This window comes from Molothrus ater, chromosome 14 (genome assembly GCF_012460135.2).
Source record: "Molothrus ater isolate BHLD 08-10-18 breed brown headed cowbird chromosome 14, BPBGC_Mater_1.1, whole genome shotgun sequence".
Taxonomy (NCBI): Eukaryota; Metazoa; Chordata; class Aves; order Passeriformes; family Icteridae; genus Molothrus; species Molothrus ater.
The window spans coordinates 6,149,618-6,177,208 of record NC_050491.2 but is presented as its reverse complement, the minus strand read 5'-3'; the positions used below and the strand labels follow the sequence as shown (position 1 = coordinate 6,177,208).

At 42.4% G+C, this 27,591-nt stretch overlaps 1 protein-coding gene and 1 long non-coding RNA gene across 5 annotated transcripts in view; one reads left to right on the top strand and one right to left on the bottom strand.

Annotated features, from left to right (window-relative positions):
- Positions 1–14,618: 14,618 nt before the first annotated feature.
- SLITRK2 (SLIT and NTRK like family member 2) lies at positions 14,619–19,264 on the bottom strand. 2 transcript variants are annotated; one of them, XM_036402456.2, is made up of 2 exons: positions 19,096–19,264; positions 14,619–18,085 (listed from the first exon to the last, which is right to left on the bottom strand). In XM_036402456.2, exon 2 carries the CDS (start codon positions 18,040–18,042, stop codon positions 15,472–15,474), a length of 2,571 nt encoding a protein of 856 aa, XP_036258349.1. In that variant the 5' UTR covers positions 18,043–18,085; positions 19,096–19,264; the 3' UTR covers positions 14,619–15,471. The 2 variants fall into 2 exon arrangements, with proteins under 2 accessions (XP_036258349.1, XP_036258348.1); XM_036402455.2 differs by lacking the exon at positions 19,096–19,264 and adding an exon at positions 18,594–18,841.
- The window catches only part of LOC118698898 (uncharacterized), a 27,320-nt gene continuing 18,720 nt past the window's right edge, over positions 18,992–27,591 (top strand). For 2 of the 3 annotated variants that reach the window (XR_004981971.1, XR_004981969.1), the window contains exon 1: positions 18,992–19,078. This is a non-coding gene — a long non-coding RNA (uncharacterized LOC118698898). Of the gene's footprint in view, positions 19,079–19,128; positions 19,754–27,591 lie in introns of those variants that run through there. The other variant, XR_004981970.2, reaches the window with a different exon arrangement.

The following is a 27,591-nucleotide window of genomic DNA, read 5'->3' as shown; positions in this document are numbered from 1 at the left end:
TGGAACATACTGCATGTTTAAAATTTTCTTTTCAGCAACAAACTCAGTGTTTCCTTACAAACTGTTTTGTTGCTGGGAGGACTTTCAGTTAAATTAAAACTTCCTATAATAAACCACTGTTGGTCAAATAAAGTCTTTGCTCCTGCTCCTACTGAATTTACATGGACTTTAGTGATACAGGATGGCAACAAAAGGGTGCAACTGACTTATACTAACTTTGGTGGGTGCATTTAATCCTCTTGTGATGGGAAGGAAAGAGAAGGAAGGGGAAGGAAGGAAATGGGCTGCTTTTTAGAAGAGTTGTCCCTACAACCTGACTTTTCCTTCATACTTAGCACACTTCAGAGTGAAAAGTGAAGGGTATCAAATAGCAGTGAGCAACAATAACAAGACATATTTTACCCTTCACTAGCTCTTTCTTAGAACTCTAAATACTAGCTGATAGAATCTAATTGAGAGTTTTACCCCCTTTTAGCAAAAAAAGAAACAATTCTGTAATGAATATGACTCATCTGTATGAATGTCAAAGAACTGGTTTTTAAGTTACTTGGTTTCTCAGTTTTTGATTCTTGCTATGGAAGGAGGAGAATGGCATGCATTGCTGTGTATTTGCCACATTTACATTCTACTTGTGTATAACTTTCCCATGGGGAAATCCTTATCTTCCTTAGAGTTCTTCTGGATAAAACTCACAAGTATGCAATTATTGCATGGATGAACTGCCCCATTTGATCAGTTGGTATCTGAAAGTGTTCTGTTAGTGGAGCCAACATAAATGAGGAATAGAGATAGTTATTGTTGGTTCATTTATTTTATAAAGGAGAGAGGTGTGGATGTGTGTGAAGGAGGACACAAGAAGGGATCACCTAAAGCAAGAATACAGGCTGCAGTGTCCTTCTGTCTGTCTTCAGGCTGTCTGCTTAGCACAAAACAGAAAAGTAAAATATGTATCTTTATTACTGCAGAAAGCAAATAATGAAAAAGAATGATTATGTACTTGCTATAGAAAATATATCCATTGCTCTCTAAATGAAGACTAATGGTGTTGATTGTGTGATTAAGATCATAGCCCATCCAGGAATGCCCTTGTTTTATGCATTGTATTACACATTTTGTCAGCACAAGAGTGGATGGAGGAAGGCCTGTGAGGGGAGGGGGTCACATCCCCAGCTGATTGACCATTGATCTTTCCTTGACTTCTGCAACAGGGGTGAGGAGAAGTTGTACTGTACAAAGTGGGATGGCTGCAGAGGCACCTTTTCCCTAATGTGAGCACACTGAAAATCCTGCTAGTAATGAGTCTGCTACTATGACTTGGGTTCATTTTGGGAGCTGGGATGGAGGCCCCAGGGGATCAGGAGGATGGTCTTTCCTCCTGGAACAGAGTGTTCCTTAACTGACTGAGGCACTGCTTGTCTGGACAAATAGGATTGGTGTCAAAATACTGCCAAGGGAGATAAATCCCCAAAGTTTGTAACCTCAACATGACTTGTCTAGGTAACAACAGCCCTTCATGTCTGTGCTTCTAAAGTTCTTGACACCTTCTAGAACTGCTCAGAGCTTCAAAAATAAATGAGCTGCTTAAAAAATACATGTATTTCTTTTATGATCAGATGTTAAAGAGATAATTTATGGTGTGGTTCAACACTTATACCAATAAGATTTTTGAAAATGCCGCCTTTTGCTCCCAGGCATTTTTATTTATAAAAGGACATGTAGAAAAGATGGAATCATTTGTCTTGGTGAGTAAGAGCAAAGTGAGGTCACTCTCTGTAAGCAGCAACTGTTATGATAAACAGCACATCATAAAGCCATGGTTGGCTAAGCAGAATAATTTTAAATACTTTGCTGGATACTCACAACAACTGCACATGGCTGGCGCTGCCTCAGAGTGATCAACAGAGAGACTCAGCACTTGGTGGAATCTCTTGCTTGCTCACCATTCAGTACAAACCCACTCTGAGCCCCTCACAGGAGGAACTTCTTGGAATCTTCCAAATCTTTCCTTCTCCTGCACTTAAGAGTGCATCTCATATATCCAACTTAAGAGAACTTAAATAGAATATATGAGATGCAGAAACATCTTTGTTACTCTAAAGACTGCTGAGTTTTTCTCTCTGTGTAAATATATCTAAATGAGGCCTTTACTAGCTGCAGAGGAGGTGATTTTTCTGCTGGTGTGATGTGGGGTGCCACTGACAATTAGTCTGATACAAAATCTCATTTGTGGCTCCTCTGTTTTAACTGTGACTACAAATCTGAAAAAGCCCAATTGCCTGAAAGGAGATAGGAAAGGACATGAAGATCTATATCTTAGGAATCTATGTGGTATCCCAGGATTAGCTAAATCTTGCTAAAATTATAGTTTTCAAAGGAGGAATCTGGACATAAACAGAAAATTTGGTACATCATTATATGAGCTGAGTATTTTCAAGCATAGAGGTGGGTGGAGGAGATTTAAGGCTCAGGAAACACTGAGAATTTGTGGCAGTAGACATAAAGGAAGGAGGTGTAGGGGGCTGCATACCACTAAAAATATGCCCTTCTCATAAAAAAAAAAAATCAGAATATTTTTTCTTCTTTATCTTGATTTTTTTTTTCTCTTGACAAGAGTTTTACTTTTGGCATTAAAGCATAGGAAATTCGTGTGTTTCTACAAGAAACTAGAAGATCCATATCAATATAACTCAAAAAAAACCAAGAAAAACCTGCTTTAGTGTTTTCATCTATTTCCTGTTCAGTGGGACTTTTAGCTATCAATTTACCTTGGGGACTAGTCTAACTCACAAAGGCATACACAGTGTGCAGACAATGGCAATTTGCTGAGGTGGGTGAGATGAATCAACTCATAATGGGACTGATTTCTTCTGCTAACTATAAAAAGTACACTGATAATTAAACTAGGAAAGATACCTCATGCTTAGGTAGCTGCTGTTAAATGACACGAATCCCACATGAATGACAAAATCAAGCAGCAAAGAAAGCAACATTTATTATAGAGAATCATCTGTGGAGGCATCAGTGCTAACAATCCTTAGTGTCAAAGGACCCTCTCCTTTTGTCACTGGAATTTAAATCTCCTCCTGCACTGGACTAGAGAGCAGAGTACTGCCATGTTTGGTAAAGTGATAATAATTCCTCTGCATTCAAAGAGTAGAGCAGTGCACAATTTTTAAGAACAATCACTGATTCTAAGGGAGTAACTTTGTTTAAAAATTGATGGTGGTGCTATGTGACCCACTTTTTTCTCAGGGCAGAGAGTCCAGTGCTTTTTCTGCCATCAGTGCTATCAAAAAGCAGTCGGAGCCAGGGTCAGTTAATAAGGAAGACAGGGCTCATTTGTTCTTTCACTTTTGAGATCATCAGGGAGTCTCATCTCCCTTTCTCTTTTTCAGGATGGTCCTGTTCATATATTTGGAAGAGTTTAGTCTATCCCAGTCTAGAAATTTAATGTTTTTATTAAACTCCCCAAACTCACACCCACCCCCCCATTTAAAAGCAGATTGATTTCTGAACACTGCTATTTATAGAGGAGGCAAAATGTATTGGAATACATGTGCTGGAATAATAACAGAGTAGAGCTAAATTATTTAAAGTAATTGTCCCCCATGTTTTCCATACCATGGTAAACAGTTCTTAGTTAATAACATGGTATTAGGAACATGGGACTGTGGGGACTACATAACATTTGTTCACCCAGTAGGGCTTCACCATTTCTAAAAATCTTGGAGAACTTCAATTCAGGATGAGTAAGGATGTAAGAAACCTAACCTTTGGAAACTGTGGGAGACCTCTGCTCTGTGCTTGTCTGGCAGCAGCAGTGTTGGTGTCACAGACGAGCAGCAGCAGGTAGGGCTGGACTCAGGGATGCCAGTCCCTATGCCAGCAGCTCCACCACTGGAGCCCTCTTTGACCTCCAACACCAAGTACTTCCTCTTATATAACCATTTTAATATTTACCTTCCTCTGTGCCCTTGTTGAGACATCTTACTTATCTTGTCCTTAATGATAGTGACATCTTATTGAGTGCACTGAGATGAGGAGTGTCAGGCAGGCTCCCAGGACTCTCTTGAGGAAAGCTGATTGTGTCCTTCCCACTCTCCCAGTCAGCTGAAGCACAGAGCTCTCCAAACCCAATTCCCAAGCCCTTAGAATGGGATTTCTACCAGACCATTAGATTTCTCACCATATTAGCCAAGTTTGAGAGAGGGCAGACAGATTTGGATGGATAGACATCAATCCAGGGCAACTGCCCTGCAAGCAGGTCCTGGGGAAACAGACAGACCAGGTGCCCAGTGTTGGTTTGGTTGTGCTGAAACCCAGCAAAACCTTACTGTGGGATGGAATGCCATGCTGCAGGAGCCTGTCTCTATGTGTGAGTGTGGGGAACACTGCCAGGAGGGCAGAGCTCTCATTTTTTATGGCCTCAACACCTCTTCAAGACTTTGCTTCTGTGTCTGCCCTCTGTTCCTTCTTGTGTCCCCACAGCTCCTCTTCTGTCCCTTCCTTCCCCTTTGCAGAAGCAGCCTAGCAGTTACTCAGACCAACTACTCAGCCCAGAGGCAGCAAAATTCAATTTATCAGTTCAATTAATTCAGTTAATAAGCAAAATTCAACAGATCAGAGAACGGGCACTGCAATCAACATCACAACCCATGTTGCTAAGTGGAGTTCCTTCAGTGAAGGGGTCGTGCCATTGTTATTTCCATGCTCATATTTTATTAATGTGGAAGAAACTGTTAAGGGTATTATTAAATTGGAATCTCATATAATGGGAAGTGTTCTGGAAAGATGCTGGCAAGGCTTGCAAAGTTTTGCTCATTTCCCTCGAAGCTTTCACAGCTTTCAGTGTGGCTTTTTCACAAAGCTAAACTTAGAGGATTAACGCTGGTCTCCTCATGGCACTGTGTTTACCAAGGGAACTTTGGTCAAAGGGAGAAAAGTGGACAACTTCAGACTTTTCATGTCAGTGCTACTTACAGAACAAATATCCATTGGCAGGGTAAGAGGCAGAAGAAGAAGAAAAGCAGCTTTCTACCTATTGTGCAATAAATCAAAAGGTTCCAGTGAATTTCTTTGAGTATTAGCAAAATTGCTTAATCGAGGATTTCAAAGGGTGATCAAAACTGTTTTCAGTTATTCCTGACTTGCACTTGTATCATTCCAGACTGAGCTGAGTCTTTTTCCCTAGTACATTCCTTTATTTAAAGGCAATAGAAAGAAGAGAAAGCAGTGAATTTCAATTATCAGAATCTTAATGTGTGGGAAATATGACTTCAATTCTTCCTCTGGAACATCTGAATAAGAGCAAATAATTGCAAGTTCTTCACTAATAAAAAGCAGAGGAAAAAAGAAACAACAAGAGAACATTTTCAGAAATTGGATTTTCATTATCTGCAGTAACACAGGAAGCTTATCTATGGCAAAGAAAGCCAGTCTGATTCTAATGTGGCATAAATATTTGCATGATAATAAGGTAATGTATTTTAGATTAAGTCAATGTATTGCTCACAAAGAAAAAGAGACAGCTGTGGCCTTGCTTGGGAAAATGTGACTTTCTGGATGTGACTTTGTGCATCTCAGGACTCTGCTGCTGGTTTTCTTTGAAAGGACATTTACTGTTACAGTGCAATTACAATTGGCTACAGACTCCCATCCAGACTCTGAGGGTGGCAGAATAGGGATGCAAGACATGCTAAAAAGCTTTGATCTTTAGGAATAAGCGAGAAGTCCCAAAAGGAGAACACAAAATCTGCCTAGCTGCCTCACTTGTGTTGTATTACTAACTCTTAAGGTCTGAAAATTAAAAGGGTTTGTGAAGCACCAAGTGTATAAACATATCAACCAAAGAGTTTTAGTACAGAAATTACTCATTTGAATCCCAAAATGAACTAGGTGCTGAACTTTCAAAGATCTCTTTCTTTTCAAATGTGACTAAAAATTCCAAGGCAGTGGCAAACTGTACTGGTTCTACAGCAGTGGAATCAAAGTGAACAACATAGTGCACTCACAGCACCGATCCATTATTGAATAAATGCTGATTGCTCAAGTGAAGGGGTTCACAAAACAAAACAGCTGCATCCTCAGCTACTGTAAACAAGTTCTGTGATGTTTATGGAAGTAAGCACTGTTTACAGCAGGTGAGGGTCTGGATATCCTTCCTTAAATAATAAACTCTGTTTTCTAAGGAGAGAAAAATAATCCCCTAAAGTTCTGAAGATGAACCTGTTAAAAGGATCACTGAATATTTACTTTCCTTGATTTAGATTTCTCTGAGAATTTAAGAATAACAAGTATTTTTAAGGACTACTTTGAATTACCTCTTTAGATGTACTTCTGCTGGTCCAGGACAGATGGTTTACCTTGCACAGCCAGAAATAATGTGGGTGTACCATGTATCTTATGTTCTACATAAATAGTCTCTAAACAATTGCCAATCATCTAGAAGTATGAAAGTATGAAATTGTGCATGGGATCAGAGCACTTGTCCCATCCAGACAAAAATCTCCATGTCACTTGCAGTCTAGAAACCAGGAATAATTGTTCACATCCCACTTCATGAATCAGCAAGAAAAGGAGAGCATCAGTCTTCACACTCTCAAAATTTAGATAGGCATAATATCCAAACATAAAGCAGAACAAAAGGCCTAGCCAGTGAATGAATTTTAGTAGGTTAATCAAAAGCAAATTTAAAAGCTAGGTGAAGTTATGTCTCTGTTGTGTTGAATGGATGTGGTGCCACAGATTCTTTAATCCTACATTTAGAAATCAGCTCTCTTTCATGGAAGCATCATGCCATGGAAGATTGGCTGTGGAAAATGCTGGGCTTTCCTACACATAGCTGGATTTTACAGTGTGTGGTTGGGCTATATATGGAAAATATGCCCACAGTCTGCATTCAATGGACAAGAGAATTATTATGGTAACTATAGAGTAGAAAGAAAGAAGTTAAAGAGGAAGGGAAGAGGCTGACAAGGAAAGTTGAATGAATTTCTTTCTTTCCCCAGAGTGCCAGGCTCTTATTTCAGCAGCTGTCTGCCACTCAGAGCCTCTCTTGGCTCACTTGCCAGCATAAGAACTGTCAGCAATAGCCCAACTGAGTTCACACAGAAAAAGGTGAATAAAAAAATGACTGGTATGCTGAGAACTATTTTTGAAGGGATTCTATAGGGCAGAAACAGGCAAGGTGATTCAACTCAGCCAGGGAGGGAAAACTGAGGAGATGGGGAGCTATGTATTTTCAAAGGTTTAAAAACAAACTGTAGCTTTTGCCTCCCTATTTTATTCCATATATCACATATAATTTTACAAGGAGACAGTATCTTTCCCTGTACAAGGTAATCTTCATGGTCTGTTTTTAACTGCAAAGACAGAAAACAAAACTAAATCTGACATGTCGACACCACATTCTTAGATCAGAAAAACATATGCCAGGGAAAAAAAAGCAGTACACTGTTACTGCATTTGGATGAAGCTATAAAGGCTTTGAAAAACAATTATACTTAACATTTCTCATCAGTAAATCCCACCAGACTAAGGCAGAAAGTATCATCCTCCTTATTTAATGATGCAGAAATTAAAACATGGGGACACAGGTATGCCTTGTGCAAGGTCACTGGCAGAACTAAAAAGAGAACATTATTTTTCAGTTCCCAGCAAATGAGCTCTTAACTAGGGCCACTGGGCCACTGCTTCACTATCTACAAAACAAAATAAAACAAAACAAAAAAAAAGATAACATAAACAAAGTCCTTGGTAGCTCAATTTTAGGCTTTCACTATGAAATATCCATTAGGACTCTACTGTTAGGAATTATCCCCATGCATTATTTGGAGAGCAAAAAGAAGCCATGGCAAACTTAAGCCACCATCAAAAATATTTGTAAACATTGCATTATGGAAAGGAAGGCCACATCAATAAATAGAAGAATTATCCACTCAGCCCTGGTAAGTAGCTTATGAGTTGGATGTGATGGTAAATATGGTTACAGAAAATACAGGCTACAAACTATACCACTAATTAAGGAGTGAAGTGCAGCATGAAGCATTTTCCCCACTTCCATTATCTCTTCACATAAGCCATGCTTATATCTGAATGACAGTAAATCTTCTCTAACTTTAAGGCTGGGATTTCTCAGCTCTCCAAGGGAGCCTGTCCAGTTCCCTTAGCCTTTAGGAAAGCAGCCTGTGTACCAGTTTGCTTTGGATGTTCCACAGAAAAGTAGGCATTTCTGTAAGCTCTTTGAGTCATAAACTCTGAACTCCTTAGTTTTCTGGTAGTCTCCTTTTAACATCTTGACAGTTAAGACAACTATAATCTACCTTTTTTTCCCTCATTCCCCCACCTCCACTATCTTACACAAAAAACACAAAAAAAAAACCCCTACACAACACTGTTGTTAGAATTCTTTTTGATTCCCCAGTAATCATAATAAATCCCTCTGAAACCTTCAGGAAAAAAAACCCAGAATTTTGAAAGGCTTTTCCCAACCTCTAACTCCCTCTCTTTTTTCTATTATAAGCTGAATATTAGAAGGTTTTACACAGATAGTTATTAGCGTGTATGTGTTTCAAATTGGAATTCATCTGAATAAAATCAGCAGCTTAGCAGAACACAGCAGATGTGATGGGAGCAGTAAGGCTTTGGGTAAAGCTTTGCTCACTTGACTGGATCACCAAGCTTCTGAAACTTCTGACTTGTTCAAGTCTCAGCTGCCTGACACATGAGGAACTTGGCTACTTGTGAAATAAGATAAAGAAAAACCAAATATTTTGCTGATTCCATTTGAAAGCAGTAGCAAGAACACAGTCAGGAATAATTAAGAATTAAAATCTAGAAGAGATAGAATAAACAAAAGGTTCCAAGCAAAACCTCACCCAGGAGTAAGAGATGTGATAGCCAAAAGGTTGCATCACTCAAACATTACTGAAAATCTGATCTTGAAGCATAAACTTGGAGTGTGCCGACTTCAGATTTATGGGAATGAGTATTGAGTCTGGAAAACTCCCAAATGGCATTTTAAATGATGGTAAGAAGGACATAGGCATTTTTCCCTCTCCTCTGCCACTCACAGCTGGGGAGCTCAATGGGATTGCTCTTATTTAGTGAGATTCCTGTCACTTGTGCCAATCCCAGGGCATCCCACAGAAGGCACTCAGGTGCAAAAGTAACAAAGGTACTCTGCACCTACACCTGAATTCCTCCGATTTGACTGTACCCTGGAATCTTTAAAAGCCTCTCTGACAGCTTTTCTTCCTCATCATGTTGTATGTTCTTCTGTGATTAGAATAAAATTTATGTAGTCATTACATTTTCACAGTTCTCAAAAAAAATTTGTGTTCATTTCAGCTATCTGGCTAAGATGATGGCATGCATCAAATCTGTAACAAATCCCTGGGGAAAAGGACAAAACTTCATAGTATGGCAAAAAAATGCCTTAACTCACACTCCAACTCTCAGATGAGAGGCTTTCAGAACTAAAATCAAGATATTCTAAAATAGACTCTGTCACATTATCAGCAATCTCAAGGGGATTTTTTCCAGGCTTTTGTATGGAAATATGTCTTATCTCAAGAGGAGATAACTGCAACAGGTCTATATACATTAGCTGTGCTTTTTCTAATGCAGAGTTCATTTTTAAAAAGGCTGTTCTGCCTCCTTCTCACAAGATAACCGGTGATTAACAGTTCTGGCTCTGGAGAGCAATGCACAAGCAGGGCAAGAAGACACAACCTGTGTTTTCAAGACACAAATCTACACTTGCTCTGTCACTACAAAGAATCCTGACGTTATTATATTGCATAACTTTGTCATGCTGATGTAATTTGTTATACTGCAAATATGTATTCACATTACCTTGACTGCTTCCTTCATAAGATCGGCCACAATGTTTTGTGTTGCTCACTTGTAAGTGGCTACATTCACTGATCTGAAAAGTTTGCTGAGAACTTAGTTTACAAAGGACTTTAGAATTTAAAAGTCTATGGCATTAAATGCACCAATGGTTAATTAATTTAATTTTAAAGGCCAGAAATAAGAACCATTCAGATATACTGCAAATAGCTCTGCCCCTCCAAACTTCACCTTGTTTACTTTCTCAAACTGAATGCAGAAGCAGTGCTAATATAGGTGTGCACACAGGGTAACAGCCAGGGATGAGAACAAATCCTGAACACTTCAGTCTATCCTCAAGGATACTGGAGGTGCATCTGGCCTCTAATTTCATCCCTCCAAATGGTTAACAGCATGTACCAGAATCTGCTGCTGTATTCACAGCGGTGTCCTCTGTGTTTATGATCTCAGGAAGAAAGCCACTTTTATGACGTCCTGTTTTTCAAACTTCACTCATACTCTTGAGCCTATTTGGTCTTGAGAATGACTGCATCTCTGACTGCCACTCCAACATTTCTTTCATTCAAAACGATCTATTCATCTGTATTCATAAACATGTCAATCTACTGGTTCAAAAAATCCAACCAACCCTTTAAGAACAAAAGAACAACAACAAAAACCTTCTCCTTAATCCACCTCCCTCATTAGCTAGGATTAAAAACCTTAGTCAAAATGATTGGCCTTGTGCCCAGAAAAGCTATGAGATCAATAATCCAAACAGACTTAATGATCCTCTTAGAAAAGAATAACTTTTGTACTTCTTTGGAACGCTTAGAAGAAGTGATGGGAAATGCACAAGAAGTGTCACATCATCTGCATAAGTTAATTTATGTTATTTTGAAGTTCTACTGTTGGAGGAGGTCTTTGGGAAATAGTTTTGGTTTTTTTCCTTCTCTGTTAAATGACGTTTATTGTCTGCAAAAACAGTAATATGTAAAATCACAAACTGTATCAGTGATTAGCCTGTAAGAGCCTAAGAAGTTTCATTAACATTTCCAGTATCTCATTTCACTCATGAGCAGTTTAAAATTATTGTATTCCTATACAAGCTCAGTATTCTATAAGACTTTTTTTTTTTAGGCAATTTAACTTGTTGGTATCCTTATTTTGACATTACTAATTACAGCTTCAAACTTTTAATAAATGCGACTTTTATTTTAGAAATTCAAGTGGTGGTGGGAAGAGAAAGAAACCCAAACTAATCCCTACTGTATAGCACAAGGGGGGTTATAAAAAGTCAGTGCATTTGACCAAAGCAGGGTTTAAACTCCACAGGGAATTCTTCTCTCATGGACAGGAAAAAAATGTCTTGGAGTAGAGACGGGCAGATACTCAGCAGAGCATGGATGTTCTATGTGAGTGTGCAAGCTGCAGTCAGCCCAGCCTGACCATTTTCTGTGTGGGAATTAGCTGTTATCAGCACTCATTATCCATCCTCTCTACACTTCCTGGAAGAAAGCAGGCATATCTGTAGCCCAATTCACGCCTTGTATTGTGAGCAGGAATAAATCCCCTTTGAATGGCCTGGTATCTTTGCTATTTACTCTAGAGACGCCACACAACCAGTTTGAGTTTAAAATTTTAGTAGCTAATTTTGGCAAGATTAACTCATGCTGAAGACAGCTCACCAAAATGACAGCAGAGTGATGTGATGGCAGTGGTTTCAGCAAGCTCATCCATTTGCTCTTGCTCAGAAGAGCTGCTTGCATAGACACAGGTTATGCCACCTGCCCCAGGCTGGCACACGGGGAATCCTGCATGGAAACTGAAACCCTCTGTGATTTTAGGCTTCTGTTCTCTGCTCAATGAGGGGAAGAGGGAACAGCTAAGCAGACTTTCCTCCAGCACAGCTCCCAGGAAAACTACTGGGACCAGGTTTCTCATTTGATACAGGGGTACTCAGCAATGGCAGGGCAGGAGGTGAGGACTGAGCTCAGGGTGGAACAGGGACAGCTGCTCCCTTCAGAGCTGGAACAGGTCCTGCAGAGCTTGCTAGGGAAGGAATAGACAGCCTGTAAGGACAGAGGCAAGTGGGAAGATTGGGGCAGGCTGAGAGCTTCGGAAGCAGATAACAGAGGTGGGGTAGGAACTGATAATGCTGGAGGCCAAAAAGGTGAAATCTGATGGAAGACAGAGACTGCAGGAAGGAGGAGCACCAGGAGGGCACGTAGAGTGGCTCTGCAGCAGGCTTGGGGGCACAAAGAACACTTTTTCTAAAAAGTGACATTTTTTCTGCCACTAGGGAGAAAAAGGGAAATATGTTGATAAGCTTTATCTAATACTTACCCAGAAAGGTCTCTCAAGGAAAAAAAAAAAGGATTCATGCTTTGGAAGGGTTGCACTCCTCATTTTCACTAGAAATAACTGCATAGTTTGAACAGTGCTTCAGTCTGCACTGTTACTGTTTCTGTAAAGGTCATTAAGTTCACTTTCACAACAGAAAACTTATGAAGAAAGAAAACTATTTGCACCCCATTTACCTGAGGGAATAAAAACAACTTTGCTAACCTAGTTACATAATTTTCACAGTTCAACTTTTCAAACTCTGAAAGAAATTTTTTTTCAGACCCATTATCAAGCCACGACTCAGGCAAGCAGCTCTCCCCTAACAAGCAGCAGCTTCCAGGGCAGCACAGCTGAAGAAATGTGGAGACCTTCTATACAGCAGCTGCCGACACACTTTCCCTGTTAAACAAATCTCTTTAAGTGTAACTGAAAAAAATCTTCTCTTTCACCTAGACGCTCTATGAAAAGAATTGCCCAAAAGATGTCAGCTGAAGGGTATAAAAACAAACCTAAAAGATCTACAGCAATAATAGTTTTTTAGCTGGTACTGGTGATGCAAAATAAAATCTAGTCATTAAATAAATTCCACTAGGAAACCTAGAGGAAATGTAAAGCAACAGCAAGCTCTGTAAAGTATGGCTGTGCCACCAAAGCAAACATCAAAGTACTGAGACTAAAGAACTAAACCCAAACAATGTAATGTTACTAAAAGAATCAATTCCCTATCTTTGTTGTTTGCCAACACTATAACACTGAAAACACTTCTGTTGAAAAAAAATAGCTTTTTTTTCTGAGGGAAAAAACCTTTGTAATTGGTTCTTGCTCACTAGAGAATAATTAATAATAATATCCTAGCTGCTGCCAGATGTAACATGGTACTTGTTCTGCAGGCAATACCAAATTCATACCTGGAAAGAGTTAATAACTTTAAAATAATACTTATACTTTTCTCAGTGTTTCAGTAATAAATGCTTTTAATTACCCAGGGAAAGGAGCCATAATAAGACAATCAGTACTGGAAGCTTTCAAGCAAGTACCTTGCTCAAAGATGGATGTAATTCCAGTCAAATTTTCCAAGTTCAACTAAAGTGATACCGTTTCACCTCCCTCTTGATGTGAGACCATTTTGAAGACTGATTCTTCAGTAGTTCATTGTAGCACTTCAATTTTAAACCTGATCTAATGAACAGCCATAGATGCTACGGATTCTAAACATAAAGAATTGACATGTTAGCATATTAATGTACTCAGATGTCACATAAATCATTAGAAGGCATTTTACTAAGTGACTCAGATATCTGGCAATACACATGCAAAGCCTCTTTAGCTCTTAAATATAAAGCAACTTCCTTTTGGCAAAGTCCTGATTAGAACAACATTGATTGTAGTTATTTATAGCTTAAATGCTATTGCTGACAATTTCTCCAAGTTGTAGATACTGTATTATTAACTATAGTAAAGCTCTAAAAATCAGTCAGCAGAGGCCACTTCAATCTCTGCATGATAATAAAGGATTATTATGTGCAGTAACCTATTTATGAAAAGGAAACAGTGTGCTTCTTTCAGACCCCATCAATTGCTTTAATAAGGAATTGAAAAGCCTGGCCTACTTTATATGCAGATCACCATCCCAGTTGCATAAGGATTTAGAACAGACAAAACAAAACTGTTTTTGTTGTAAATAAGGGCTGTTTGTTTAAATTGCACAATAATGTTTGCATCTAAAAATTATTTAGAAGCTAATAAGGTTTAATAAAGTTTGACTGTATACTTGTTAATAAAAATGGTTTCAATATTCTCCATGAAGGAAAAGCAAATTGAAGGTGATAACATAAAGCTTGAAGCAAAACAGGCCTGAGTTAATGGGAAAGGAGAAGACTCATTGCATTTGTTCACTGATGGGCTTAAGAAAACCAGTGCCGAGAATGGAATTCAGTTAACTTAAAACATTTTATAAAATTTAAGACAGTGAACTTAAAAGTAGTTTTCTCTAACAGATTAGAATTATTGCAGTCTTACTTCTGCTTTAGAGGCAAAAAGCACAGACATAGACACAAATCAGACTACCAAAAGTTAGTGGGATGCACATACTGATTTCAGTTGGAGGACTGTGGAGTCCCGGGTTCAAATTTTACCTTTGGCATTGGTTCATTTGCCTGTATGTTAATAAATTTAATGAAGTGTGGGATGACCCCTGCTGGTGCCCCTGCTTATGAAAAAAATATGTATCTGGCAAGAAGAAGACATGTTAATTTCAGTCCAAAAAGTTACAAATATAAACTCTGTCCCAAAATGTATAAAAATACCTAATCCAATGCATAAAATATTATGAGTAATGTTCTGTTAAGTATGAAAATAATCTTAAGCCATTGAACATTACTGTGTTAGAGCTGCAATGCAATGTATTAAGAAGGACATTAATTGTTCAGTTCACTATGACATTGTGTTAAACATCTTTTATTAATGAGCTGTTATTCCCGGCTGAGGCATTTGATAACCTCTAGTCCATTGCTAAATCCTCTCAGTTGATTTCTGTGAGTCACTCTAAACAAACCTAGAGGGAAAAAACACCCCAATAATTTACATTTGAGTCTGTAAAGTCCTAGAACTAGAGTCATTTAAAGAAGGGCAGCTTTCCTATAAATCAAACCTTCTGATTTAATGCGGCTGACATATAGATCTATTTTACAACTTTTTTTTAATTTCAAAAATACAACACATTAAAATAGGTTCAATTTATCAAAGCTAAGAGCAACAATTAAGTAATAATGTACTTAAAGTGCAAAGGCACTTTAACACAAAAAAGTGACGCCCAGTGGCTATAGTTGGTAATTGAAACAGCAGTACTGTATATTATTATTTACAAAAGAAAGTCATAGTCCAGGAAAAAAAGATCTTTGGAGATCTTCTACATAATACATTAAGTTTCCATTTTGAAATGAAAAGGAAAAAAAAACCCAAAAAACAGAAACCCCGAAGACTCCTTCCTCATTTCCTTCAAAATCAAAAAAAAAAATTATGCAAGATCTATTACAGAAAGATACATTTGCAATGACAGTTCCTAGAGAAGGGTCAAAAGGAGAGAGATAGAGAAATAACTTAAAGGGACGTTGTAAAAGCAACACCACATCCCTGCTATGCTGCAAGGGTTCCTTTTCTCTCTCACTCCTTCTCTGATTTAAAAAAGTGGAAATGTTGGGAATGCGACAGATGACATCAGTACTGAGTTCAGACTCAAAGAAATATGATGCTGAGCTCATTTAAAAAAATTTCTTTTGTCTCCCACCTCCCCCCTCACAGCTGACTGATTGCAGTTTGTTTTTCCAGAACTTCGAGGTAGTCTGGTTCTGTTTGTAGCTTTCCTTGGAGTAAAGGATGCTCAGGTTTAGACTGTTCTGCAAAATATTTCCTGGGAGTTCCATATAAAACAGTTTTATTTATCCTGTCCTGGTTTTGGCGTCTGGATTCATATGAAGGGGCAAACTGCCTTTTGGGTAAGGTACAAAAGTTATAATGAACTAATCCTCCGGTGGGGAGTTCCTTGACCCTTTCTGCAATATTTTGATACAGGAGCTCTGGTTCCCTTGGTGAGGATTGCTTTTCCAGCAATTCAGCTGCACTGATGGTAAATGCAAGACTGGTAGGGTCTTCTTTTTTGTGGTCAAGACTGCTATAGCTAAACTCATGGAGATTCCTGTAATAGGCAACTGGATCCCCTTCCTTTTGCATGTAGATTGGGTTTTGGCACATCTGTCCAACAGGAGGGGGAATGTAGTTATAAACATGTCCTTCAGTTTTATCGTGGGTCTCAGTGTTGTAAGACCCATACTGGAGCTGAAATGAACTTATATCTACATTGTTGGCACTGCTGGGCATGCTCTGCACCCCCTTCCGGCGCTTAAGGACAAAGACAAACAGACCTGCCCCAAAACAAACAGACAAGATAAACACAACCAGCAAGCCTAAAATTAGGACAGAGAGCGGAACTTCGGTGTGTAATTCTGGGTAGGAGCTGGGTGAGGCACCGACATGGGGGGTATCGGTGTTCTGGTTCATGGAGAGGACAGAAGAATCTGACAAGTTGGGGTTCTCTGGGCAGATGGCTTCTTTGCTCAGGAATTTCAGATGCTCTCCAGAGTGCTTGGTGGGAGACTCACAGATTACTTCATTGATAACTACAGGGGGACTTGACTGCTGGTTGTTCTGGTCAGTGACTTTCTCTATCCAGTTCCTCAGCCCCAGGATGTCACACGTGCAGTCCCAAGGGTTCTCTTGGAGGTCTATCTGAATCAGAGCCGAGAGCTGGTCCAAGACTCCTCTCACAGGCAGGTATGAGAAATGGTTGTTCCTAAGGTTGAGCCTGGTGAGGGAAGTGCCTCCAAAGACATTATCAGGCAAGGATCTGAGCAGGTTGTTATTGAGGAACAACAGATGAAGATTACTCAGAGCATCAAATGTGCGTGGCAGGATCTCCTTAATGACATTGTACTCTAGGTAGAGATATTGCAGGTTGTGCAGCCCTTCAAACATGGATCGGTACAGAACCTCAAGGTAGTTGCCATTAAGGTAAAGTCTGCGTAAACTTGTGAGGTTTGTAAAGGCACCTTCTTGTATCACTGCAATTCTGTTATTTCCTAGATGTAGCAAATCCAGAGAGCTGTACTCTGTGAGATCGGTTCTATAAATGACTTGCAGATAGTTACTGGTAAGGTAAAGTTTCTTTGGACTGGTTGGCCTGGGGTGCAGATCAGAGATGTTACTTATCTTCTTCTCTTGGCAGTTAACGTTTAGGCCATTGTCTGAGCTCTGGGACGTACAGATGCAGCCAGCTGGGCAGGTGATGGGCACAGGAGACTTTGTCTGGTAAACCATGATAGGTCCAAATATTTGCCTGTCTTTTGACACAGAGACACGGGGGGTGGGGCGGTTCCTAGTTTTGGGTGGCCGGCTGGCTTTTGGGGCCCTGGTGGGATTGATGGCAGAGTTGGCTGTGGGTGACAGCCTCGAGATGTGTGGGTCTGAGAGGACAGGGTGTTTTTCCCTCTGGTTTGAATCGCTGGAGCTTTTTCTAGGGCAGAGGTCTTGCCTGGTGAGCTGGGTCACATCTTTCCCATGAAGCCTGAAGGGGGTTTCACAGACTATCTCACCCACAAACACGGTGATGGTGTCTAGCCAGGCCTTGAGTGGCAGCAAGTCGCAGGTGCAGTTCCAAGGGTTTTCCTCCAGCTGGATTTCCATGATGCCTCCAATGTGCTCCAGCACACCGGCAAAAGGCATCATCTTCAGCCGGTTCCCCCGCAGGTCGAGGTGAGTGAGGAGCACAAAGCGGAAGACATTGCTGGGCAGGGACAGCAGGAGGTTGTCATTGAGGATCAGCACCTTGAGCTTGTTCAGCTTGCTGAATGCCCCCGCTTCAATGGCACTGATGTAATTGTAATCAGCCTGCAGGTACTCCAGACTCTCCAAGCCCAGGAAGGTGTCTTCCTTCAGCACTTCCAGCTTGTTGTTGTTGAGGTGCAGCCTTTTGAGGGTGCGGAGGCCGCTGAAGGCCCCCGTGCGGATCTCCTGCATGTCGTTGTTGCCCAGGTGCAGGGTCACGGCGTTGGAATAGTTGACGAACTCATTGGGGAACAGGCGGGTCAGTGCGTTCCCATTGAGAAACAGCTGGTAGATCTTGGATGGGGGCGGCAGGAGGAGGCTGACGGTTGTAAATCCCTTGTTTTCACAATTAATGTTCAGCACGTTCTCCTTCTCCTCGCAAGGGCAGCGGCTCTTGCTGCAAATGTCTTTGGCAGGTTTGCGACTCTCTGTCCACGAGATCCCAGCCACTGTTAACAAACTGAGCAACCAAGCACCCTTCAGCATCTTTATGCGCCGTCGATCCCCGCTTTGGTACCTACAGTCAAACCTTTTGAGACAGGTAAGGAGAGAAAGAAGAAATCCCCAGTGAACACGGCCGGGAGCAGGGGCTGCACGGGGAGAGCGAAAGCAGGTCGGAAGGCTGGGGGGGAAGGGGAACTGCAAGGCAGCGACTTCCAAACTCCTCTGGAATCCCCCCCTCCTCCTCCCTTCTCTTCCTCTCGGAAAGCGCCTGCGGAGCCGCTGCGGGGGAAGCCCCGTCGGGGAGCTCCCCAAACCCGGGTCCCTAGCACTGGGCTCTCCGCCCGATCCCCCGCCCGTCGCGGCCGCCGCCTCCGCCCCGGCGGCCGCCGGCAGCACGATCCCGTCCCCGCTGCCCGTCTCACGGCCACGGCGCACCCGGGCTGCCCGGCTCCCGGCGCCTGCCAGCATCTTAAACCGGGGAACACGCGGACTGACAGCATCTTAAACCGGGGAACACGCGGACTGCCAGCACGCCCTCCCCGCCGCAGCGGCGCCCCCAGCCCGCGCTCTCCGTGCCGCCCCCGCGCTCGTACCTGCTCTCGGGGCGCCCGAGGGGGCAGTGGGGGCAGTGCCCGCCGCCGAGAGCCGCCGCGCCCCGGGAGCCAGGCGCCCGGCGGCGAGCGGCATCGCCCGCTCACGCCTCAGCAGGAGCCCAGCGGGGCGCCGCCGTCCCGTCCCGTCCCGGCCGGGCCCGTCCCGGCCGCGGCTGTGCGGGAAGTTGGGCCGGGCGGGGGCCGAGAGCGGCGGCGCTGCGGGAGCGCGGCGCGGAGCGCGGGCAGTGCGCGGGGCGCGGCGCGGCGCGGCGCTTTTGCCGGGTGCCCCGCGCGGAGCCGCGCTGACGTCAGCCGGGGGCGGGGGGGACACGTTTTTCCCAGCCCCCCTGTCCCAGTCCCCGTCCCCCCCTTCCCTCGGTGGCTCTCGCAGCCGGCTCCGCTCCCGGCTCGGCCGCTCTTCGCGGGAGCGCTCTGACAGCACCTGCAGGACAGCGCGAGCACTCGGAGCCGGGAAGGGGAATAAGGTAACGAGCGGATTTACCTGGGTCCGGAGAATTTTTGGCCCCGAGTCCCTGAATCCGTGCCCTCAAAATAGAGAGCAAGTCAAGCAGCTCCTTTGGCAAAAGCCAGCCGGCAGGCGCGCACGCACCGCACACACACGCACACCGCACAGGGACACACGCACAGCCCGCACACATCCTCCGCACACGCCGCACAGACGCGCACATCACACATCACACATCACACACATGCACAATCTGGCTCTCCGAGCAGCGGTGCTGCGAATCCTGATCTGGCATCAGCATCGATCCCCCGCTCCGGCTGGAGTAGCCAGCCCCCTTCCCAAACTGCCGTGCCGAGCTCTACCCAGCACATTGGTGTTCTACACGTTCAGGCAAGTTCAACACCTTCCACCAAACCGGGCTGCCAGGCAGCGGCAGTCCCAAGCCTGAATCCCTGCACCCTCTGGAACGCTGCCCTGAGTACTGAGCAGGCAGATTTAACCACATCTAACACCATCATTCCCACTGGCTGGATGAGCCCCACTGCCCCATTGAAATGTTGTGGTGTAGTGTTTGGCTGCCTTTAAAAAGAGCAAGATGTTGGATCTGGGTTATTGTGACTTTGCTTAAGCTCCATGCCCTGGGCACAGATCTATGTGATGGGAAAGGATGGCTGCTCTTGGTCTCTATCTAAAGGTAAAACTTTGGGTTCACACTGCGGGGAGGGGACAAAAAGGCACTCTACAGGGAATTTTTAAAGTGTTAGCAGGGCAGGGTGCATTATTGCCAGATTCTTATAGGGTATTATATGCACTTAGTCTCCAGAATGTAAAGGTTTGCTGCCAAAAGAGTTCTGAAATTGGCAAAAGTGGTACTGTCATCTCGTGGTATTCTTTAGCCATTATGTATCAGAGCCCACATTTTAGGAGCAGCAGAAATGTACTGTCTATTTTTATCTCTCTTCTTGAGGCTGGAAAAGGTAGCATCCTGCAGCAGCCAGCACAGATGCCTTTGCAGTGCTCCTGGACAGGAATAGTGCTGGAGTTTGCGTTTGGGATTGAAACAGTTGCAGCTTCCCTATCTAAAATTTGGAGAGGTTGTGACAAGAGCAGGAGCATCCCACACTGGAGCACGCTTTTGGTGTGGTGCTCTGTGAATTTCAACAAGATTGGGATTCTGAAATGCACTCAGAGCTGCTCCATTCTGACTCTCTTGATCCAGCTGAATTCAGGAGTGAAAATTTCTAAGATCAGGAAAGATCTGTGTGGCAGATCTGCTCTTTTACAACACTAATACACCAGCAGCCAGATTATTATTCTGTGAGATTTTTTACTTGTTTTCTGCTCTAAACATGAGGATATGGTGTTTGGGGAGCAAAATTGGACTAGTTACAGGCTGTAGCAAATCCTGTTTTCAGCTCTTTCTAACATAGTCTGGGGGCATGAGCCTAAAAAGAGAAGGTAAAAGGAGACCCAGGTTGATTTTTTTTTTGTTATTTTTGTTTTCAGAAGGGAGCATATTCATACACACCTGACCCACACAGAGGCACACAGAGGCTCCTGTAACCTCCCTCCATCACATCTCACCCGAGCAGCCCAGCACAGCACTGCCAGCTCTCACAGGGCTCGCTCCAACACAGCAAAAATGAAGGCACAAGTGACTCCAGTGCAATTTTCCCTTGTCTCAGAGTGTACATTTGTTTTATGTCCATGAGTTTCAGCGAGGTGCAGCTTTCTGGTGAACAAGGACCATGTCCTGGAATTGGCTTATGAGGCAACATGCACTGTCCCACTTGCTTGTGTTTACTGATAGGTGGGAAATGTGTTTGTGGCACTGCTGCTGCTGCCTGGGAAGGGAGAGCGTACACATGGCATGCCTCAGCAGTAATTACCAGATTCATGTGGGATGGAAGGAACAGCATGTTAGGGGATTGCAACAGCAATAAGACACAGAGATGATACTGATTCTATTACACTGCAAACGCATGCATATAATAACCATGGTTGTAGGAGGAGGAACAAGGATTAAAAAAAAATAATAGCTTCAGCTTTTTATTTAGGAACAAAGTCCTGATTTCTCAGCATGCCTGAAGTGTTTTATAATCCCTTCAATTAAAAACAGAGTATAAAAGAACAGCTTTTTTCCTCCACCTGTTTTAAGGCCTTTTTATTTTACATGTTGAATGGAGGAATATTTCCAGTTTGTGACAATCTGGGAGCTTCCAGGGATAAAAGGCCAGGAGGCAGGTTGGTACAGCAGCCCATGAGGGCTTGGGGAAACTCAAGGTTATGCCTGATTTGTAAGCATTGTGGAGGTCCCAAATATTTAGCTGTGCTCCCTCTATGCTCCTTTTTGTGCAGAGTCATGAAGACTCAGTACAGATGCATAGATTATGAGACTTAATAAAACCATTGTGGCTTTTGAATCTTGCATAACCCAAGCCATCAGCTAAATTTGAATTAATTCCTGTTCAAACTAGATCATACTTCATAGGAAAAAGAAAAAAAATGAAACCCAATAACATAGCCAGGCATATTTTAGCAATTGCCTATGGTGAAAATCTGCTGTCGTGTTCGGTAAATTGTTCCAATAGGTTTCATTCCCCACAGGTAAAAGACTGGGCTTTCTCTACAACTCTGTATGTAACTGTCTTCAGTTGGAAATGTTTATCCTTGTAATATCCTTGTCTGCTGGCTTAAGAGCCCTTAATTATCCCCTACCTGTTTCCCATGGGGGCAGTCCCAGACAGCTGCAGAGCAAGTATGAACTGAATACTTGCCTGGTGCCAGCCTTAACCTGCTTCACATGGTCTGTCAGTCCTGTGCTCTTCCATATACCAGTGCAGCTCTTGGCTCCTGCACAGTCCTGAAGCCACCACTTTATCTGTCTGCTGGCAGGGGAAAAAAAAGCCAGACCACAGCATGAAGCATAAGCACATAAAATTTGGCACAGATCATTACCCTTCCTGCCTAGTGCACATCATGCTGTTGTCCTTCTGGGAGAATAAATATCAAGGAGAAGAAAAAGTCTGGAAAAATGTGGAGATAATTTTCTTTCTTCTCATTGTATCTGCAGGTGGATGCTAAACACTACTTACACATCTTTACCTATCAGTTTTTCTGGCTTTGCTTCTCTGTATATAAGTGAAGGAATAAACATATCCACCAAGTCTTATGGAATAAAGAAATAAAGGCAGCAAGAAACAAAGCAAAAACTCTGTGAGTTGGATGGAGGGTAGGATATAAGTTTTACTGGTCGTTAGAATCTATTAAGGTAGCCTGGATGCTGCTGGCAAGTAAAGAAGTGTTTATTCATATAGTATAAGTAGAAGCCAATATTGATTTCTGTGGACACAACATGATTGGTGATGCAGTAAGACAATGGGAATTTGTAAATCTAGGTATTTGCTGATCTCATGTTCCTCATCCTGTAATCCTGAACTGTATATGAGATGCCTACTCCATGTAAGCTTTTAGGGTTCTGAGATATTCATGACTGCTCTCCAACAAGTATCTTGTATTCTTGCTTTCTCTGTGCATATGTGTGTTTCCTTATAGCTGGAGATATTCTACTTCCATAATTTTTGTGGTCTTTCCTATACTGTAAAGTGAATTTTTGAGCATCATTTAAAAGGAATTCTTAAGGAAATAAACAGTTCCCAGATTTAGCAGTGAACAGTATGCAAAATAATTGTTACTTGTGATCCACAGTTTCATCTCATCCATCAGCACTGGGAAGTGCTGTAAAGGACAGGATGAAAGAGTCTCTGGCTTCCCCTTTCTTTGGGCAAGGAATGAGCAGGGGATGGTGAAGGAGGGTGAGCATGAGAGGCAGGGAGGAAGGAGAGGCAGGGGGGCAGCCTGTGCCCTCCTGGCCCTGTGTCCATCCTGGGCTGCCCAGCCACAGCCACACGTGCCGAGAGAGGCAGAGGAGGGTGACCTTTGGGATGAAGCCTTGGTGGAAGGAGAGCTGCTGGATGAGCCAGTCTGGGGGCAGAGGGGCACTCCAGCCTGGGTGGTGTCTGCTGAGTTGCCTTTTGCTGGCAATCAGTGATTGCCTGTGCCATCAACTGTAAGGAATTTCTCTGGTTTCCAGATGTGCTTTTTAGCTCCATTTCTCCCAGCCATACAAACATATGGAGGGCTGGCCTACTTCAGAGTACTGTTCCCTGACACTTCATGACTACCTATTGTATAAATGAAAGGGTTTAATGAACTATGACTTAAAATTAGTGTGCTTTCTAACTCTTCCCTGAGTTTTTGCTTCCTGCAAGGACTCAGACCCTGGCCAAGGTTAGGCATTTTTGAGACCCGTTATCTAACTGCAACATGATTTTTTTTGCAAGGAGACTACATCATGATTTGTTTCAATATATCTGGGGTAATCTGTTTTATAGCAGCACAGTATGATTCTACCCTGGTGGTAAAAACTGCAACAGCAGAACTACCAGTTTCTGATTTTTTTGTATCATTAATCCTGACTGTCTTAAGAAGAGAATTTAGTGTGTTATAATGGCAGTTATATTGGTTTCAGCAGGAAGTGTGATAGAGAAGCTGTCTGTCAGAAGGCATCCCTGGTAGCCTGTGCTTGGGGATACTGACAGACTCACCACTGCGCAATTAAGAATTGACCATTAGTTTAGATTTAGCCCAGTTTTTTTCTTTCTTGCCTAGAAAAACAAATATCTATTCCCCTACTGCACTCACACCTTTTATCATAGGACCCAGCAGAGCACTGTGAGACAATTAATATTTATGGATGTCTTCATCCTATTCAGGAAAGTAGTATGTCTGATCCAAAGCCCTTTGGTGTCAGTGGAAGGACTCCGACTGATTTCAGCGGGATTTGGATCAGATCTTTGAACAAATGCTTAGCTTCAAAGTCGGCACTTAGGTTTTATTGAGTGCTTTAAATATTTTTGGAAGTGCTTTGTTTCATCATGTCAATGGCTCTTTTTCTCTGATAGGAACAACAAGATGAATCTTCCTGATGATAGATATTCTGTGCTGGCATTGCTGAGCAACAAGAACAAAAAAAAAAAAAAAAAAAAAAAAAAAAAAGAGAAGTGTGGGGTTTTATTTTTTATTTTCCCATCCTTAAAACAACAATGGATGTATTATTTATTGTGTTTCAAATGTGTGTCCACAGTAATTTCTACCACTACCATTTACAAGTACATTTTTCCAGCTTTCCTCAGAGTCATAATCTATGTGTTACATACTGTGAATGTTTTTAACTGGAAATGTCCCATCATGTAAGCACAAGTGCACACAAGTGTTTTTAGTGATTTGGAGAGTATTGTTTAAATTATTGTGTCTTCTTGTCTTACTTCAGTGGACAGGGGCCTCATATTTGCATAATGCAGTTGATGTATGGGTATGATGAACTTTCACTGTTGAAAGTCTGGTGAGCTGATGTGAGAAGTTTTTTCTATTTAGTTTTTAGTAGTAAAAGGAACATAAAGAAATCTCTCCATATCATCATTTTTATGGCAATGAAGTTGAAAGAATACAAATTCCACTGTGCTAATGACATATCTAGAAATATGTGAGGAGCAGGAGCAATGGGTGAAATTCAGTCCTGGGCAGAGGGCCAGCCTGGAGTGATTCATCATGAAAGCCCCCAATTAAGACCTCAAAACAGGGCTTAAGTGAGACTTCAGTGCCCTGTGCCTTGAGCTGGCTTTCTGCAATAGTGGGAGAAAGTTCCTCCAAATGAATTATTCATCATAAATAATGCATTCTATTAGTTTAGCCTATTTTTCTTGATTCCTTGAATTTATTTAATTGAAATTACTCACCAAATAATTTCTATGAATAATCATGGCCTGAGGATTATTTTTGAGCAGTTCATGGTGAGCATTTCATATTCCACATTCAGAATGAGAGCTGTGTCATTGAGTTGTCATTATGCACAGAGGTCACATAGTTCTGGTTTTGCTTCAGAAAAAAATGAGATGAGTAGAAAAGAAACAGCATTTTTTCAGACTCCATGTGTTCCCAAAAGTTCCTTCCATTAAATTCATTCCATGAGCTGTTTGTGAATAGCTGCCCACTGAAAAAAGAATTGGGTAATCATTGGCTTTTGTTTTTTCACCTGGTTTCTAAGAGGAGTGTAATTCTGCATGTGCAGAGGGTATGTGCATGTCTGGCTGTCAGTCAAGGTACCCCCCCTTCACAAAAGTTTGGAACCAAATCTGCTGAAAGGTGCTGCTCTGAGCAATTTTGTTTTCCCACTCATCAGTGGAGAAGTAACTGAGGATTGCCCCAGGCAGGTGGGAGATTTCAGCCTGGCCTCACTGAGCCGAGTCTGGCTGAGCCGGAGCTCATTTCCCCTGCAGTGCTGGGCTGGGCACTGGCAGCCAGAGGGGCTGGATAATTCACCAGAGCTTTGGCTGCTGCTGATCTGCACTCCCACAGCCTCAGGGCTGTCTCTCCAGCATTCTCCCCTCACTGGGCTGGGCAGGAGGAGGATTCTGGGGAGAGCACACAGCCAGGGCAGCTGGCCCCAGCTGGGCATGGCACTGGACATGGCACTTGGTACTATAGGCTAGTTGACTTGCTAGGGTTAGACATGGCACTTGGTGCTATTCTAGTTGACTTGTTAGGGTTAGACATGGCACTTGGTACTATAGGCTTGTTGACTTGCTAGGGTTAGACATGGCACTTGGTGCTATTCTAGTTGACTTGCTAGGGTTAGACATGGCACTTGGTGCTATTCTAGTTGACTTGTTAGGGTTAGACATGGCACTTGGTACTATTCTAGTTGACTTGTTAGGGTTAGACATGGCACTTGGTGCTATTCTAGTTGACTTGCTAGGGTTAGACATGGCACTTGGTGCTATTCTAGTTGACTTGTTAGGGTTAGACATGGCACTTGGTGCTATAGGCTAGTTGACTTGTTAGGGTTAGACATGGCACTTGGTACTATTCTAGTTGACTTGCTAGGGTTAGACATGGCACTTGGTACTATTCTAGTTGACTTGCTAGGGCATAGTCTGGACTTGATGATCTTAGAGCTCTCTCTCTCTGTGAACTGGCCAAGGGGATATTCCACACCATGTGATGTCTGCTCATCACTAAAAGCTAAGAGAGGGAGGAGATGACATTTGTTACAAGGAGGTTTGTTTTCTAGAGCAACCACTAATGAAGACCTGCATCCTAGGAAGTGGCTGGACAGCACCACTGTGCTGAGGATAAATCTTTTGTTTTCTTTTGCTTCCACGTGCAGCCTGTCGTTTTGCTTTTTTAAACTGCTTTTATCCTGACACACAAGTTTTTCCAATGATAAAAAATTTAATTCTCTGAGAACTAAATACTTCAATTTTAAAGTAAAGCAAGACATTCCCTGCTTTTCTGCAGTCTTTTCCACATCACTCTAGCCAGAAACTTCACTGTCTCTGAGCAGTAATCATTTACCTGAAAAATACCCTATAATATTTGTCTTGTGGAGGCTGGTTGTGCACATGCTGACTTTGAAGCATGATGTATAACTGCAAGTGGCATGAAAAGAAATTGATGAGACAATTAGAACTTGTGAGAATGGTGGCTGCATTAATTTGTCGGGGAGAATCACTTATAACGTATTTCAAATTCCACAGAAACCTCAAAATTTATTTGGCATCTGAAGTAGCTCCCTGAGTTGTTATTGCACAAAGCACAAAATAAACATACATAAAATCCTGACCTAGACTTCAGCCACAGACAAATCTCCCTTTGACTTCATGGGGCCAGGATTCCAGCTGGCTTCTACCCTGGGGAATTACACACAGACACACAAATCTTGAGTATCTAGTAAGATCTTTTATGGTGAGATGTAGGTGGGTAGAAAATAGGCATACTCAGAGTCTCCTCTGCTATTGACAGTGGTCAAACTCTGATGGTGCTTAAAATTGCTTGGTGTCAAAATTTCTAACATTGCTGTTTACCTGGCCTTGGAGTTGCTTTCCTGGCTGTCCTCAGAACCATCTCTGGCTTGATGGACTCATTCCAAAGCAAATCAGAAATATGCCAAATGTGCACATTAACTGAAAGGACAATAGGAAGGGAAGGAGTTAGAATAATATCTCTGCTTTATTGCAGTCACTGGGGTCTGCATGCTGAAGACATTTAGTCAACTGCTGTCCAGCCTAAATGCCAGGGGGTGGTGGGGGACACCTGAACCTGTGGGATAGTCTGTGGATAAGTGTGTGCCCAAAGCTGTACAGCATGGACCTTGTTCTTTGTGTGGTGCCTTTCCAGCCCAGGGGATTCCATGTGAAGTGGAACAGCTTTGGTCTCAATATGAAGTGTGTGTATGCATTCCATAGCTCTTCTGACATTTCTTTCCATTCCAAAGCATGTAATTTTTGAACAACTGCCCATCCTTTATATGGCCTCTTTTTATCATCTATTAGTCTTTTTCCTGTAAAGCAATAAAGTCCTTTGCACAGCAGGAGATTTTTATGTCCACTGTGTGCCTGAGCAGCAAGTAAAGCTGGGAGGAGAAGAGGACAGCTCAGTTAGCCTTGGTAATCAACTGCACCTTGGAATCTG

Coding starts and splice junctions, on each gene's coding strand:
- SLITRK2 (XM_036402456.2), bottom strand. CDS start 18,042: ATGCTGAAGGGTGCTTGGTTGCTCAGTTTGTTAACAGTGGCTGGGATC.